General features: G+C 36.8%; 4 protein-coding genes across 5 annotated transcripts; 1 reads left to right on the forward strand and 3 right to left on the reverse strand.

Annotated features, from left to right (window-relative positions):
* Window positions 1–2,394: 2,394 nt before the first annotated feature.
* Window positions 2,395–4,650, reverse strand: rpl39 (ribosomal protein L39). 2 transcript variants are annotated; one of them, XR_013823576.1, is made up of 4 exons: window positions 4,566–4,650; window positions 4,361–4,464; window positions 2,962–3,740; window positions 2,395–2,904 (listed from the first exon to the last, which is right to left on the reverse strand). XR_013823576.1 is itself a non-coding variant. In XM_079893373.1 (3 exons), exons 1-3 carry the CDS (start codon window positions 4,566–4,568, stop codon window positions 3,692–3,694), a joined length of 156 nt encoding a protein of 51 aa, XP_079749499.1. In that variant the 5' UTR covers window positions 4,569–4,650; the 3' UTR covers window positions 2,395–3,691. The 2 variants fall into 2 exon arrangements, 1 of the variants encoding a protein (XP_079749499.1); XM_079893373.1 differs by having other exon boundaries at window positions 2,395–3,740.
* A 201-nt stretch (window positions 4,651–4,851) lies between these two features.
* Window positions 4,852–9,264, forward strand: LOC307171415 (ankyrin repeat domain-containing protein SOWAHD-like; the record flags this gene model as incomplete). The annotated part of the gene is made up of 2 exons (XM_079893021.1): window positions 4,852–4,871; window positions 7,944–9,264. The coding sequence occupies 2 exons, from the start codon at window positions 4,852–4,854 to the stop codon at window positions 8,821–8,823; spliced, it is 900 nt and encodes a 299-aa protein (XP_079749147.1). The 3' UTR covers window positions 8,824–9,264.
* LOC307171025 (large ribosomal subunit protein eL39) lies at window positions 9,162–10,376 on the reverse strand. The gene is made up of 3 exons (XM_079892390.1): window positions 10,301–10,376; window positions 9,977–10,080; window positions 9,162–9,369 (listed from the first exon to the last, which is right to left on the reverse strand). Exons 1-3 carry the CDS (start codon window positions 10,301–10,303, stop codon window positions 9,321–9,323), a joined length of 156 nt encoding a protein of 51 aa, XP_079748516.1. The 5' UTR covers window positions 10,304–10,376; the 3' UTR covers window positions 9,162–9,320.
* A 656-nt stretch (window positions 10,377–11,032) lies between these two features.
* upf3b (UPF3B regulator of nonsense mediated mRNA decay) lies at window positions 11,033–16,147 on the reverse strand. The gene is made up of 10 exons (XM_079892391.1): window positions 15,928–16,147; window positions 15,366–15,472; window positions 15,167–15,273; window positions 14,867–14,965; window positions 14,057–14,167; window positions 13,393–13,436; window positions 13,064–13,255; window positions 12,479–12,642; window positions 12,051–12,372; window positions 11,033–11,972 (listed from the first exon to the last, which is right to left on the reverse strand). The coding sequence occupies exons 1-10, from the start codon at window positions 16,039–16,041 to the stop codon at window positions 11,844–11,846; spliced, it is 1,389 nt and encodes a 462-aa protein (XP_079748517.1). The 5' UTR covers window positions 16,042–16,147; the 3' UTR covers window positions 11,033–11,843.
* Between the last annotated feature and the right edge of the window lie 349 nt (window positions 16,148–16,496).

Consider the following 16,496-nt stretch of genomic DNA (forward strand, 5'->3'; position numbering starts at 1 on the left):
GGCACTGCACTTACTCGTGCCCGTAGCAAGACACCTGTCAAGTTTGAAATCCATCGGACTAACGGTTCGAGAGATATGCGAATAACAGACACACACATACAGACAGACAGACGTTTCTGTAATTTATAGATAGATGTGCAGCAATTTGTACAAATAGAGAGTCTATAGGCTTACTATACCTGCTATAGCCATTAAATAAGCGCATTTAATTTCATATTTGTTAAAATATTATAATGTTATTTTTTGCAATCTATGTTGATTATGAAAAGTGAACAGCACGAATATAAGATAGGATGCGCGCAATATATCGGAAGACATGGAGTGGGTCAGACATGTTCATTAAGTTTTGTTTTGTAGAAAGCCTTTCTTTAAATTGAATTTCGTTTTGTATAAATTTTATCTTAAAGGGGTGGTTGATTATGATTTCACTTTTCTAACTTTAGTTAGTGTGTAATGTTGCTGTTTGAGTATAAACAACATCTGCAAAGTTACAAAGTTCAAAGCAAAGGGAGATATTTGCTTTTAAAGAAAAGGACTACAACAAACGGCTGGTAGAGACTACACGGCCCCTCCACGGTTAGTGACATCACTAACCCTAAAATTTACATAAACCCCTCCCCCGGGAACATGCAGTCTGTGTTGAGAAGAGGAAAATTTGTTGTATAAGAGTACATTTGTGAGTCAGCTCAAACTTTAGCATCCATCTTTTCACATGCAATAGAAAGTCACTCTGTGTGCTGTGCATCTCACAACAGTTCCTATACGAGCGATATATAGATTATCATGACAGAACATGCTAATTGAAGATAGTTAACTCCACATCAGCAACATAAATTCATCAACTAACCATTCAGAGGCGTCCTGTTGCATTCTACATGTTGTCACTTCTTCTTGAGTCTCTCCATCTTTGTCTGACTCCATTTTAACATTAAAGGCAGAACAGTTTCTGTCATTTTAGTGTGTCTATGTGAGGTAATCGTTGCTGCTAACACACACAAGCTCTTGAAACCCCGCCCTCTGCAGCAGCTCATTTGCATTTAAAGGGCCAGGCACAAAACGGTGCGTTTTTGCAAACCCTCAAAAAGTGACAACTTTAACATGCTATATAAAAATATCTGTGAGGTATTTTGTGCTAAAACTTCACACACACACTCTGGGGACATCAGAGACTAATTTTACATCTTGTGAAAAGGGCATTTTACCACCCCTTTAATTTTAATACATTTTTCATCAACCAATTGATTACCAATTTAATAAATAAGAAGCAAATATAGCAGACAATGTAATCATGACATGGAGGCGCCGGCGCGCCGCGGTCACTTGCATTGCACGTCAACTGGAGCGCATCTCATCATAAATAAACCGAAAGTCAGTGTATGCCTCACAAAGACATGAGAAATTTATCTAAAGAAAGCTTGAAATGTCTTTAAACGAAACAATTCAAAACGAAAAGAAATAGGCAACTCTCTGATTATGTAATCCATGATGTGCATTTCTCTCTATAGGCGCTTTCACTACGGAGATGGCGATCGTCAACTTCATCTTTGCAGTCGACACTAACAGAAAACACTAGTTTATTAATAAAAATCAATGCACGCATGTCACCGGATTTACAAATGCACATCTTGCTTGTTGCACGCACACATTATGTCGAAATAACGAGATATTATGTTGAAATAACATTATTATTAATAATAAATCTTTAAGAATATTTGATTGAATGCTCAATGTTGTGCTTGTTCAATTTAATAAAATTAATACTTTAATTGTGATAATTAAAATAATTGAATATTAAATATTAAGTGGCCAATGTTGCTCATTTATTAATAGTATTTATATATAATATATCTAGCACCCCATCAGCACCTGCTTTAAAAAATGATCTGGCGCCGCCCCTGTTATAATGGCCCACGTATTAAAAAATGGTCAGGTTTAAATCAGGCTCGGGCTCATAATTACAGTTTTGTGTCGGGCCGGGCCCGGACACAACGTGCACAGGCTCGGGTAGAGTCGGGCTTGATGTTTTTGGGCCCGATCAAAGCTCTACAGTGAATTACAGTTAAGTTCTTGAATATTTTTCATAAATAATAATCATAAAAATTATGCAAAAAGATATTTATCCAAAATAAGTGTTGTAGTATAACCATCAGGACAGCAGTGATGTGTGAACTGAATTTGGCAACAACACAGTTAATTACAGTGAAGTTATTGAATATTTTTCATAATAAAAATTATACATTTACAATTGTCTATACAATTAAAAATATTTTTTTTTCCAAAATAAGTGTTGTAGTATAACCAAAAGGACAGCAGTGGTGTGTGAACAGAATTTGATGACACTACAGTGAATTACAGTGAAGTTCTTGAATATTTTTCATAAATAAAAATCATAAAAATGATGCAAAAAGATATTTATTCAACATAAGTGTTGTAGTATAACCATCAGGACAAGCAGTGATGTGTGAACTGAATTTGGCGACAATACAGTGAATTACAGTAAAGTTATTGAATATTTTTAAAAATCATCAAAATTATACATTTATAATTGCTTATACAATTAAAAATATATTTTTTCCAAAATAAGTGTTGTAGTATAACCAGCAGGACAGCAGTGGTGTGTGAACTGAATTTGGTGACACTATAGTGTGTGACAGTGAAGTGATTGACTGTTTTTGTAGTAACGCTTTTCGGGTTTTGCACTTTGCAGACGGTCCTTTCGGATCTGTCTCTCAGCCAGTGCATAGAGATCAATGTATTTTATCCACTGCGAAGGGAAAGCTCGTTTCGAGGAAAATTAGGTTGTAGCTGCTTGTCTACGTTTCTACGATTAAAAAGAGGTGTTAAGTTCACGATTTATTAATCCGGGAAGTTCAAATCTGTGAATTTATGGCCAACTTTACTTAACTGTCAAACGTTGTTAGTTGAGTAAAGATGACAGAACAAGACGACAGTTAAGATGACTAAAAGAGACAACAGTTAAGACGACAGAACCAAATGACAGAAAGAGACAACAGTTAAGATGACAGAACAAGACGACAGTTAGATGACGGAACCAGAGCACTTTCCTTTAATACTGTACATGTAGCCTTAATGTAACTAGAAAGACTATTAATACAGTATAATATAGAATTTAAAATAAAATGAAGAAATACATCTTCATTCCTTCCCATACCCACTAACATTTCCCTTAGTTTCAGATAACGTAAGCTAGCCAAACTGAGCCAAAGCTTCTGGCCTGGTTGCAAAGTAGTTGTAGAGTTTTTGACTGCATCAATAATAATGTATACGATGGGTTATATATGAAATGTTCTAGCCTAAAAATGTTAGACGAGCTTTCTTCCAACTTGCCTTCTCCATCACGACGTGTGTTCGCGCAATGTTGTTGGTTACCTAGTAACCAACGTAAGGTGGCCGAGAATGTTTCGTCAACTTCCGTGTGTTTGCGCTTCTATGTTGCCTAGTAACGAACGCAATCTGGCTGAGATACGTGCTGGCGGCAGGAAACTTCACTTTGTGTGCCTGGGCCTCGTATACAACGTTATATATAAAGCTTGCAGGACAACTTGGTTGGCATTGCCTTTTCAGCGTGAGAAATACAAGGTGTGGCGTGTGAGCGTGTGAACTGCGTTTGTCTCACGGCCAATGCGTGAGACTTGAGAACCCGAGGGTGATGCTGAAGTAAAGCTTGTGTTTACAAGCCCAGCTTGGTCCTTCTCCAGTGTCTCCTCTTGGAGTTGTATCTGCAAAAAGATTTGCAAATGTAAAGCATCGCACAGGATTGCAGCCATTAAAATGAATTACACTAGAATCCTAAGGTTTTTCTAGTAAACTGCACTGCTCTAAAACTAAGAATTGTGTGGCTCAGAAAACCACGAATAAGACGTTTTATAGTATAAAGAGTAGCAAACTTAACGAACCAAGCAAATATAAGTTTAAACAGTCACAAAATTAAGGCACTACCTGTATCACTTAAATGCATTGTTAACATTATAGCAGCAACAAAAGTACTGATAACAAGCAAGCCAAAGTTGCTTGATATGCATTTACATTTCTAATGAAGACATTAATCCTTAACTTTAATTTTTTTTTATATAATCCTATGAAATGTGTCTCCACAACAAAGCATTCACACGTCATATGGGAGATGACAGTACTCGTGACTCTACTGCAGATGATGCTCTCAGCAGGATAATGGCAGTACTCCCACAAAATTGAGCACTGTAATTGCGTCCTGCTTTCGTTTGGCTACTATAAACTACAGGACAAGAAAACTAAAGGGCTACTAGCACTTTGAGACTGTAGTTGCGGGTGTAGTTTAGCAGCGGCAAATAAATCCTACAGCACAACCATGTCAACATACCGGATCTTGTTGCCAGTTTTCATCCTAATCCACTGTGGAATCGGCCTGTTCTGCTTCTGCTTCTTAGCGAGGAAGCGTTTGATTCTGAAGGTCTTGTGTGACGCCTGAAATACAAATGTGAAGCACACATGGTTAGGCAATCTGCGATGGCTTAAATTCATCCCACGACACATCGTCGATGAGATGTTTTATGATTCTCATTTACCATTTCAGAGACCGCTATCCGTTCACCACTATTTAATACCGATGTGGGAGAAACAGCACAAGCAGTTCCGCTCTCCCTAGGCTGGGAATACCCTACTTAGGTAAAGTTGGTTTTATATTCGATATTCGCACATTCGCGTACTTTCGCTTTCAATAACTCGTGAACTAAACGTTGTTGCTACAGAAAACACCTATCACATATAACTACAGATAAAACACCAGAAGCTACAACATAATTTTCCTCAAAACGATCTTTCCTTCGCACTGGACAAAATACATTGATCTCTATGCGCAGGCTGCTAAGAAGGTACCATTTGCAAAGTGCAAACCCGAAGGAAAGCTCGTTTTGAGGAAGATTTAAATATTAAAACAATGTTATTTGTGTAGTAACAATATTCAGCTCACGAGATATTGAACGCGGAACTCCGCGAATATGCAAATATAAAACCAACTTTACCCAAGTTGCAGAACAGGGTAAAAATAGTTTCAGGTTTGATATTTGCTGCGTATTCACCTAGACTGCTTTAGTGTACTTTTGTGTAGGCTACTGTACATACAGTACGCAAATATGTTTTATGTAAAAGTTACAGTAATTCACCAAAGGGATTTTTTTCATGTTCCAAAGGTAGTGCTTTCCTATTGACCAGACTGACTTACTACAGGTGAAATTTTGACAATACCTCCTTTACTGTACGTACAATAAACATACATACAAGTTTAATACAATAAACATACATACAAGTTTAATACAATAAACATACAAACATACATACAAGTTTAAGAAAAAATTACAGTAATTCACCTAAAGTATTTTTTCCTGTTCCAAAGTGTGTAGTGCTTTCCTAGTGACCACACTGACTTACTACAGGTGGAATTTTGACAATACCTCCCGTTAGGCGAATTCTTCTTCTTCTTCTTCTTCTTCTTCTTCTAATGGAGTTTTATGGCGGTTGGCAAACCAACTTTCGGTGCATTACCGCCACCAACTGGACTGGAGTGTGACGCACTAATAAGCGTTTAGAAATTAACAACTAAACCATAGAGTGGAATAAAAAATAAAAAAAGGGGGAAAAGATTATATATATTTAAATGTTATATTATTTTAAACCAATTGCTTTAAATTCTCCAGTATACTCCTATTGCTTTAATATATTTCATAATAACACTATATAGGCCTATTTTATCTTGTTCATGCATGCATTTTCAATAGGCTTTCCATATTAAATGATACAACCCCCGATTTTCTTACTTCCTTCATAAGTTCTAACCTTTCTTTTACATATTTTATAAATTTTATTACATGTTCAATTGTTTCTGCCTGATCACAATAATTACATTTACCCGTTTTATGTTTTCCTATTTTGAACAACGAATGATTTAGTCTAGTGTGCCCTATTCGAATGCGAGAAATAATTGCATCTTCTTTTCTATTCCTAAAAACACTTCTTCCATTTCCTACTTGTTTCTGTATATACTATACATGTCTACCCTTGTTATCACTATTCCATTCTTCTTGCCATTTGTTGTTTATGAATTCTTTAATTTTACTTTTAACCTCTTTTTTGCTCAGAGTCACTTGAATATTTATCTCGTTATGTTTTACAGCTTGCTTAGCTAGTTTATCAACCACTTCATTGGCCTCCACTCCCACATGAGCAGGAACCCACAAGAACACTATTAAACTTACACTACTTATTCTTAACAAACTTGCAAGAATCTCATATATAATGTCTTTCCTTGATGATTTATTTAAGGCTTGTGATTGCTGCATAAGAATCAGAACATATTACTATTAATCTTGGTTTTAAATCCTCTACCCACTGAAGTGCTACCATCATGGCAACTAATTCTGCTGCAAACACAGATACATGATCAGTTATTCTTTTCTTAATACTTGTTTGAAACTTAGGAATATATAAAGCAGCTGCTGTTCTTCCAGAGATAGGATCCTTAGAACCATCATATGCAACCATGATGAATAAATCTGATCTAAATACTGCTGTGCAATAATGTTCTTTGGGGTATCTCTCTCATTCTTAATTTTCATTTGAATTTGTAAGTCAATTATTGGCACTGGAAATATCCATTAGGCGAATTGGGACGCAGCATATGGCTTTACACGATATTTGGGATATTTGGGGATATATAATTTAATTAATCAATCAACAATACTATTGTTCAGCATTACCAAACGTGGACGTTTTCCACTAGAAACAAACATTGATGTATTATTTTAATTTAATACTGTGAAGCTGCTTTGATACAATCTGTATTGTGAAAAGCGCTATATACAGTACCAGTCAAAAGTTTGGAAACACTACTATTTTTAATGTTTTTGAAAGAAGTCTCTTATGCTCATCAAGCCTGCAGTTAAAAAAAAAAAAAAAAAAAAAAACTAATATTATGAAATATTATTACAATTTAAAATAATGGTTCTCTTTTTTAATATACTTTAAAATGTAATTTATTTTTGTGATGCAAAGCTGAATTTTCATCAGCAAGTACTCCAGTCTTTGGTGTCTTATAAATCATTCTAATATGCTGATTTATGATCAATGTTGGAAACAGTTGTGCTGCTTAATATTTTTTTTATAACCTGAGATACTTTTTTCAGCATTATTTGATGAATAAAAAGTTAAAAAGAACTGTATTTATTTAGAATAGAAATCTTTTGTAACAATATACACTACCGTTCAAAAGTTTGGGAACAATAACTATTTTTTTAAAAAGAAATTAGTACTTTAATTCAACAAGGATGCGTTAAATTGATAAAAGGTAATGGTAACGATTTATATTGTTAGAAATGTTTTTATTTTGAATAAATGCTGTTTTTATGAATAAATGCTGTTAACGTTTTACTCATCAATGAATCCTGAAAAAAGTATTCCAAAAAAATATATTAAACAGCACAACTGTTTCCATCATTGATAATAACTGAGTATCAAATCATCATATTAGAATCATTTCTGAAGGATCATAAGACACCAAAGACTGGAGTACTTGCTGATGAAAATTCAGCTTTGCATCACAAAAATAAATTACATTTTAAGATATATTAAAAAAGAGAACCATTATTTTAAATTGTAATAATATTTCATAATATTACTGTTTTTTTTTTTGTTTTTGTTTTTTTTTTAACTGCAGGCTTGATGAGCATAAGAGACTTCTTTCAAAAACATTAAACATAGTAATGTTTCCAAACTTTTGACTGGTACTGTAAATAAACTTGACTTGACTTGACACGATGACGATCGCTCTGATTGGTTTCAGCGACGTCCGTTGGTGACGCCCCTTTGGAAATGAGTTATTAATGAAGCTTTGCCAGACCATAACTCAGTTACTACCTGGTTACTACTGAGAATGGTCTGGTTTTAACCAGGCTAGCTCGACCCGTGTCTCCTGCGTTCAGCAGCGCCTCCTCGCGCAGATCCAGACTTAAGAAACAGCTGGAGGTCTCCAGTGAACCGGGCAGCAGCATCAGCGCCTCCCGCAGACTATCCGTCGATGCTTCGGAGAAGGGCTCCCTCACGCCCGCCATGCGTAAGAAGTATTTAAAAGAGCTGCTTCTGAATAACAGATCTGGATTGTCAAGTATTTTATCATCCAAACACAAATCGTCAAAAGAAGAGGAGGAGGAGGCACCGAATGGAGACACTTTAAACTGCGGCGCGCTCTGGGCTTTGGATCCCATGGAGCACGCGTGGATGCTCTCTGTTGTGGATGGGAATTATGAGACCATAGTGGAATTTCTCGCAGAAGATCGCAGTTTATTGAGCAGAAAAGACTTTATTAGTGGTTTTACAGCTCTCCACTGGTTGGCAAAAAATGGAAAGGACGAGACACTGATTAAGCTTCTCAGGCATGCTGAAAAAGAGGGGCTGTCAGTGAATGTGAATTTGAGAGGCAGTGGAGGTCTGACGCCTCTCCACTTGGCTGCCATGCATGGCCAGTACATGGTTATGAAGATTTTGGTTGGTGCGTTCAGTGCCGATGTAGACATCATGGACTACAATGGGAAAAGAGCATGGCAGTATCTTAAAGACAACACACCAAATGAAATTAAGGAGCTTCTGGGAGCCTGTGATGATGAATACTTCTGGTTTTTGAATGTGAATAACAGTGCAAGTCAAGCACAAGCAGTTGAAGAACATGCTCAAGAAAATAGAGTCGAGGTGGACGGCTCAGGAGGAATTGTACGCCAGCGGTTCACATCATTTAGGAGGCTGTTGTATAACGTTGGTCTACTTGAAAAGATCTGAGACTAAAGCCAAAAGCATGTTTGTCAGGTCATTACTGATAAACACCAAATGTTTTTATTAGTAACAAGATTTGTATGGTAATATAACTACTTAACCTGACAAGTGTTGCGTATTATGATTAATTTTAATAAACCAAATTGCAAGGAACTTGGAGACTTTATAAATAATGTTTATCCTTGGTAAGATTGAGCCTAAATGCTCAGAGAAAGACAATGAAAGGTGTTAATTAGCATAAAACTTGATTCTTGTGCAAGACGACAACCTTTTGCAGAACCAACAATTGGAAAACTTTTGACTCTGGCATTTTGCTTTTTCAAAAAACAGAAGGATCCACATAATTCTGGTTCGATGACAAATCTTTTATTTAGGAAGGACATAACCAGAACATCTGTACAAAAGAGACTGTTGTTCCAGATAGCATGGCATCTCTCCAGCTCTGGATGAGTTGGTGGTCCTGGCAAGGAACAGATGGAGGGTGATGCTGAAGTAAAGCTTGTTTACAAGCCCAGCTTGGTCCTTCTCCAGTGTCTCCTCTTGGAGTTGTATCTGCAAAAAGATTTGCAAATGTAAAGCATCACACAGGATTGCAGCCATTAAAATGAATTACACTAGAATCCTAAGGTTTTTCTAGTAAACTGCACTGCTCTAAAACTAAGAATTGTGTGGCTCAGAAAACCACGAATAAGACGTTTTAAAGTATAAAGAGTAGCAAACTTAACGAACCAAGCAAATATAAGTTTAAATGGTCACAAAATTAAGGCACTACCTGTATCACATAATGCATTGTCAACATTATAGCAGCAACAAAAGTACTGATAACAAGCAAGCCAAAGTTGCTTGATAAGCATTTACATTTCTAATGAAGACATTAATTTTTTTTTAAAATAATCCTATGAAATGTGTCTCCACAACAAAGCATTCACACGTCATATGGGAGATGACAGTACTCATGACTCTACTGCAGATGATGCTCTCAGCAGGATAATGGCAGTACTCCCACAAAATTGAGCACTGTAATTGCGTCCTGCTTTCGTTTGGCTACTATAAACTACAGGACAAGAAAACTAAAGGGCTACTAGCACTTTAAGACTGTAGTTGCGGGTGTAGTTTAGCAGCGGCAAATAAATCCTACAGCACAACCATGTCAACATACCGGATCTTGTTGCCAGTTTTCATCCTAATCCACTGTGGAATCGGCCTGTTCTGCTTCTGCTTCTTAGCGAGGAAGCGTTTGATTCTGAAGGTCTTGTGTGACGCCTGAAACACAAATGTGAAGCACACATGGTTAGGCAATCTGCGATGGCTTAAGTTAGTCATCCCACAAAAACATCGTCGGCGAGATATTTCATTATTTATCGAACAGTAATCTGTTTAATATTAAACACCACCAACTAAGAACTTCAACTTGCACAGAAAAATAAAGAGATGTGCAGGAAAACAATCACTTGTTGGACGATGTTTTATGATTCTCACATACCATTTCAGAGACCGCTACCCGTTCACCACTATGGCGGTAGTCGAAGAGAAGGAACCATGGGAAACACAAGCGCTGTATATCCGAGTCACGAACAGAGCCACTCCTTCACACCACAGCGCCGCCCAGTGGCTCCACGGAGCACAAGCTACTGCGTAATGCTGACATTTACCAATATTAACTCGATGTTTCGCCTTTTGAAAAATAGCAGCTGTATATGCTATTCTCCATCCAGCCAATGCATGTCTCTTTAAAACCGTAAAACCTCGGGCTCATTCCATGAAAAATATGCATTTTTCACCCCCTTATTATGTGCAAACAAACAATGATATTAACAACGGAAAAACTGACACCAACGTATATGTTATTAACGCCATTTTTCTTTTATACTTCATTAAAAATATAAAGATTCCTATGAGTCTCTTCAAAAAAGTATCTTCTTTTTTTATCACTTTGTTGTTAAGCTTCTATCAACCTTGTTACTGTGATTTTGTGCAGTAAACAACAAATAACTGAAACTCAATCATGTATAATAATCAGCACTTATTTGTCATAAAATGACATCAAGCACTAAGCATTTCAACTTTAAATGATTAGCTATATTTCACCCTAAATATGAAACTATACATTTAGTTTAAGATGATGTAATTGTAAATAACATTCAAAGACATCTTTGTCTGAGACAATCTTTAAGAAATGTACTTTAAAATAAAAAATAAAACGAAACACTTGAAGTAACACATTGGTTGTTCATTTATTGTCTTTTAGGATTTCTCTACACATTTTGACAAAGCTGCAACTATAAAAGAAAAACAAGCTGTTTCGAGTTAAGGATTGGTTACAATGAAACGTACAATTGGATGACAGCACGTGTGACCATTTCCTAACCAGTGGTAGGATATGCTTCAATTCCAAAACTATAAAAGGCCACATCTGTTTTTGCATATAATTTAATCAACTTGCAGAAAAGAACTAACAGTGATCAAGGCATCAGCATCATAAAGCATGGCTTTTTCCACCTGACCAATCCCAGATCAGAACAGAAATGGCTGCAGGCTACATCCATGCTCATAGAACACAAATTAATTACTGATTGTCTGAAGTGAAATGCACTGTATGATACCAGATAGAAGGGTTCAGGTAAGGCGTGAAAGATCTTTCTGAAGCGGAACAGTGAGTAATTGAGCAAGCCAGATCAGACCTTTTATTAACTATGAAACAGAAAAGCAGGTGAAGTAAAACAAGTTTGACTGTGTACCAAAAGTAAGGCCACTTTAAGTTATCATGGTCCAATCACTTCTCTCGTGGTTATGCCCCGTTTCTCAAATCTAACCGTCGGTTAGGACTTGCCTTGCTCATGAACAGGAACTCATTCAGGCACTGGAGGGCAACAGGTATGTTCTCCCGTGTCAGTGAGTTATTTTATTTTATTTTATGTGTGGGGATTTCTTTTGCTGGCAGCACCATGTTTTTGAGGTGTTTGTCCTGACTAGAACAGATACCCTCCTCTCTTGAGACATCATTTCATCCTCGCATAGCTGCTTCCTCACTCGGCAGCTTTCTCTTGGCTATTCTTGGACTCCCGCTCAGCCCTCCTGTCCCCTGCCTGTCCATCTTCACCTCCTCGGGTACGGGTCCTCGCCCCAGGTTGGTACAGCTGAATCGCAGGCCGATCCTAAGTCAGAAATGTAAAATGAGCTATTAGCCATATGTAAATTAAATCAGTGATAAAGGATCAAAAAAGAGCAAGTGCCTTATTTCTCAGACGATCCTTTCTGGCATTGTCTTCCTTTTTGTTGTCCTTTGATGGCTTTTCAGGATGAGTATTAACTGAGGACTCTCCAGTGTTGTCATGCTTTCTTTTCTCCCAAACACGCTCCTTGTCCTTCTTCCCTTCCTCCTCTCTCTTTTTGTAGGTGTTTTCTCCGTCCTGACGTTCCCTTCTCCTCCTTCGTTCCTCATCCTGCCTTCTCATCCGTTCTTTTTCTTTTTGTCTTCGCTCTCTGTCTCTGTCCCGGTCTCTCTCTCTGTCTCCATCACGATCTCTGTAATCTTTATGCCCACTGTCCTCTGATCTGCATATTGACATAGTGATATGAAAATAAGAGAAGACGACTTGGAAAGTCAAAGATGGGTTGAGTAAGGCTGGGAATGTTTTTCATCTAGTGCAACCAAACTTACTTGCCCCCCTTCTCCTCTCTGTGTTCACCATTCTGTCGCTTCTTCATCTCTCCTCCTCCTCCAGAAGGTCGATCTTCCTTCTGTTTCTCTCGGTCTAGTTTCTTAGGCTTGTCTTTTAGCTTCTCAGTATCGCCGCTGTCTCCTTTCTCTGGTTTTCTTAAGAGCTAAAGGACAAAAAACAGGACCTTATATTACTGTTCAAAAGTTGAGGTCAGCAAGATTTTTTTTAAGGAAATTAATACTTTTATTCAGCAAGTATGCATACAACTAATCAAAAGTGACAATGAAGACTTCTAAAATCTTACAAAATATTTCTATTTGAAATAAATGCTGTTTTTAACTTTTAATTCATCATGTTTCCACAAAAATATTAAACAGCACACATTTTTCAACACTGATAATAAGAAATGTTTCTTGAGCAGTGAATCAGGATATTAGAATGATTTCTGAAGGATCATGTGACACTGAAGACTGGAGTAGTGATGCTGAATAATCAATATTCAATTAATATTTTGTGCATAAAGTGTGTTCTTTTAGTAATAAAACTATAGAAATGAATCAAGGTAGTCAATAATATTTACATACCTTGATTTTTGGCTGTTCATCTTTAGGTTGGTCCTTATCCTTATCAGATGCCTTTTCTCCCTTTTTCAATTTCTCAGCCTCTTTTCTTTTTCTTCTGTCCTCCTCTCTCCACTTACGCCGTTCTTCATCTCGCAAGCGTTTGCGTTCTAGCTCTCTCCGTCTCCTCTCTTCTTTCTTCTCTTCTCTAATCCTCTGGAAAAGACAGGGTGAGAGTGCATAAACACACTACACATACAGTATGGCATATTATATGTTTGGAAACCAAATTAACTGGTGAAAGGCTAATGAAGTATGCAATTACATCAGTAAATATTACACCCTCACTTTACCTGTTTATTCTTAAGGAAGTCCAAGAGAGGTGTTGTTTTTTTAGCTGGGGAAAGAATATTTTAAAAGATTATTTCAAATGAAGAGTGAAAACTATATCAAATTGTTTTGGTTTAAGAATGGAAGCTTGTTTAAATAAGAAAGGTAATTGCGACTTTTTATCTCACAATTGCTACTTTTTTCCCCGCAATTGTGAGTGTACATCTTGTAATTCTGACTTTTTTTATTTTTTATCAATGCGAGTTATATAAAATTGCAAGTTAAGGCCAATTCACACCGCACAGACAAACGCCAACAAACATGTTACCCCTCTATCTGCGTCTGTTGGCATTGGTCAGGGTTTGTTTTCACCCGAATGAACATGTTCAATCAGTGTTTGTTGGTGTCTGTTGGGGCAGTGTGAGCATGACAGCTATTTTTCATGAAATTCTAAATCCAACTGCAGACTTGTTTGTTGCTTTTTGGCGTTCGTCTGTGCGGTGTGAATTGGCCTTTATATGACTTTATAACTCACAATTGCGAGTTAATATCTCACAATTCAGACTTTTTTCTCAGATGTACACTTGCAATTGCGAGAAAAAAAATCTGAATTCTGAGATCACCAAGAATTTTGCAATCACCAACTACCTATTTTACAAGTTTCCATACTTTTGTGCTGAAACTCACCACTGAGTTCTTTTGTCCGGGCCTCTATTTCCTCAAGTAAGGTCTCAGGATTGGAAGGAAATTTCTCCTCATCACCATTGTAGAACTCCAAAAACTTTTTGTAATCAGCATCTAATAGGAAAACAGGTATGAATCAGCATGAATCTGAAATTCTGATCATCTTTTCTCCCCTATTGTGATGTATATCCAAATGAAGCGGCTTCTCAAATGAGAAAATGTTTTTACCCTCGGTTTCAAGGCTTTAATCTAGTCCCTGACTAAAATGCATGTTTAAGCTGTTTTAACTGAAAGCAACTTGCACTGACATATCTTAAAATATGTCAATGCCATTGTTTTGTCTCAAGATAAACACCAGTAATGTTTTTTTTATAAGGCACGTTTATAAAAGCTACTTAAATATCCTAATTGAACTAAGGAATAATCCTGGATTAATCTAAACCCTGTCTGTGAAACCAGACGGTAGTGCGGAAATTGATTATGTCCATCAGGATATTGATTGGATCATTGCTGTTTGTGAATTGCTGCGATCTTGTGATTGACAGGTTGCTGGAGGAGAGGGATTATTGTCCAGCCCTTGCACCACTACCCACGTAAAAGAAGAGAAGAAAAGAGGTGTCATTGTGAGGGGAGGGGACTTTAATGCATTTGAATGAATATTACGAGGGCACATCGATAAAAATAGATGTAGACGGACAGATCATTTGTAAAGTAATAAACATAGCAATATACCATAAAATATTACAATTATAATTTTTTATTTCATGGTTGACTAACATCTTCCCCATGTTAACTATTGTTTGCAATGATTACCATCTTCAATTGTTCCACTTTTGGCATCCTTCTTCTTGCTTCTTTTCTTAGCAACTTTCTGGAATGGTGCAAACTCAACAATGGCAGGATATTCTTGTCCTATAACATGCAAAAAAAAAAACAGTTTTGTAGGAAAAGTTCACCAGCATAGACAACATCTCAGTCTGAGGCATACAATTCTATAATAATAATAATGAATTATTGGAAATCTTTACATTTAAGGTAAAATGTCACAAAAGTTTGATTCCTAAAACGACTGATTAGTGAGTAAATAGTGAATGCTGGAAATAAAAGCCAAACCTCGATTATCAATGAAGACGTAGCCATCAAAACGGTCTCTGAAGAGAAGTACGTCATCTTGATTTTTGAAATTCAGATATGCTCTTGCAAACAGATGAGGGAAAAGACTGCAGATAAACAAACACCTTGATCAGCCATACAATACCTTCTATTTGTGTCACTTTTCTACTTTCTTTTATGAAATACAGCACATACAAACCTAGTATCACTTGAGAAAAACTCCAAGTAATCTAACTCTGGAAGAGGCTGCAGTTGTTCCTCTAAGTCTTCTTTAGTTAAACTTGGAGGCAGACGTCGGATCACAATCTAAAATAATGGTAAAGGGATAATCCTAAAAATTACCTGCATATGTTCAATTCATATATTTGTATACACTGTAGAACCCATACCACACATAAGTCTACGTGGTTAAGAGTGGAAGAGTTAGAATTGTTAACATAACATGTTGGAATAATGGAATAAAATAATGTCTATCTTACTTTACATGCCACTGTATATATGATTCTTCTCTATTACTGTTTTGGCCAAATCCCCGCAGTGATAGGAAACTTTGACAGGAGGATTTGCTAACTAGACAGTTCAAGCAAGCATTTTCATCTGCAACGTTTAAATCAAACAGCGCCTAATATGTAAACATATTAGGCTACTAGAAATACAGTCACATACAATCATTTATAGTATTTCAAATGAAAGCGCCTAGCTGCTTTGTTCGTAGGCTATTTGTAGCAGGAATGTAGCCAGCTAGCCTGCTAACTAACTACCTTTGTCATAGCTTCCTTCTTCTCTTTATTTGGCTTCTCTGGTTTGTCGTTTTCATCACATTTTATTTCCACTTTCCTTTCTCTGGGACGCGTGTTTTCCTTGTCCTCCTTCATGATCCCTTGCCAACTTTTGCAACGATGTCTGACTTCGTTCGTTTCTTGTTGTCGTGTGTCTGCTATCTCTCCAGTGCCCAACTTTCCGCAGTTGTTTCTCTGTAACACCAGCAGGAGTCTCTGATTGGCTACGGCTCATGACGCAAAGAGTCGCTTCAATTTATATCTGAAATAATTGTAATATTTTTTTTTTTATAAGCATAAGAGTATATTTCTGAAAACTTTGTTTGACAAGGTGATCCTTTTGGTCGGGCAGTTGTTGAATTCTCAGGAGTATTTAATGACTTATGACTTACATTTTAATTTCCATGTATCCCCCAAAGAATGTGCCTCTATAATTGGTGCTATCTCTCCCGGTGTCTTTTCCTTATGTAGAGGTATTTCATACTCTACGTTTCTTTATTACATCCTGCTGGCACTTTCTGAGGTATTTTTGACAAGCAAAAACAATAATT

This window comes from Squalius cephalus (assembly GCF_949319135.1).
Source record: "Squalius cephalus genome assembly, chromosome: 14".
NCBI classification, from domain to species: Eukaryota; Metazoa; Chordata; class Actinopteri; order Cypriniformes; family Leuciscidae; genus Squalius; species Squalius cephalus.

Excerpts from the sequence above, each read along its gene's own strand:
- rpl39 (XM_079893373.1), bottom strand. Across the intron at positions 3,741-4,360 it reads AAAACTGGCAACAAGATCCG|ATACAACTCCAAGAGGAGAC; the intron begins GTATGTTGACAT and ends ATCTTTTTGCAG.
- upf3b (XM_079892391.1), bottom strand. The coding sequence starts at position 16,041 with ATGAAGGAGGACAAGGAAAACACGCGTCCCAGAGAAAGGAAAGTGGAA. Across the intron at positions 15,473-15,927 it reads AGAAGGAAGCTATGACAAAG|ATTGTGATCCGACGTCTGCC; the intron begins GTAGTTAGTTAG and ends CCATTATTTTAG. Across the intron at positions 14,168-14,866 it reads AAGTGGAACAATTGAAGATG|ATGCTGATTACAAAAAGTTT; the intron begins GTAATCATTGCA and ends TTTTCCTATTAG.
- LOC307171025 (XM_079892390.1), bottom strand. Across the intron at positions 9,370-9,976 it reads AAAACTGGCAACAAGATCCG|ATACAACTCCAAGAGGAGAC; the intron begins GTATGTTGACAT and ends ATCTTTTTGCAG.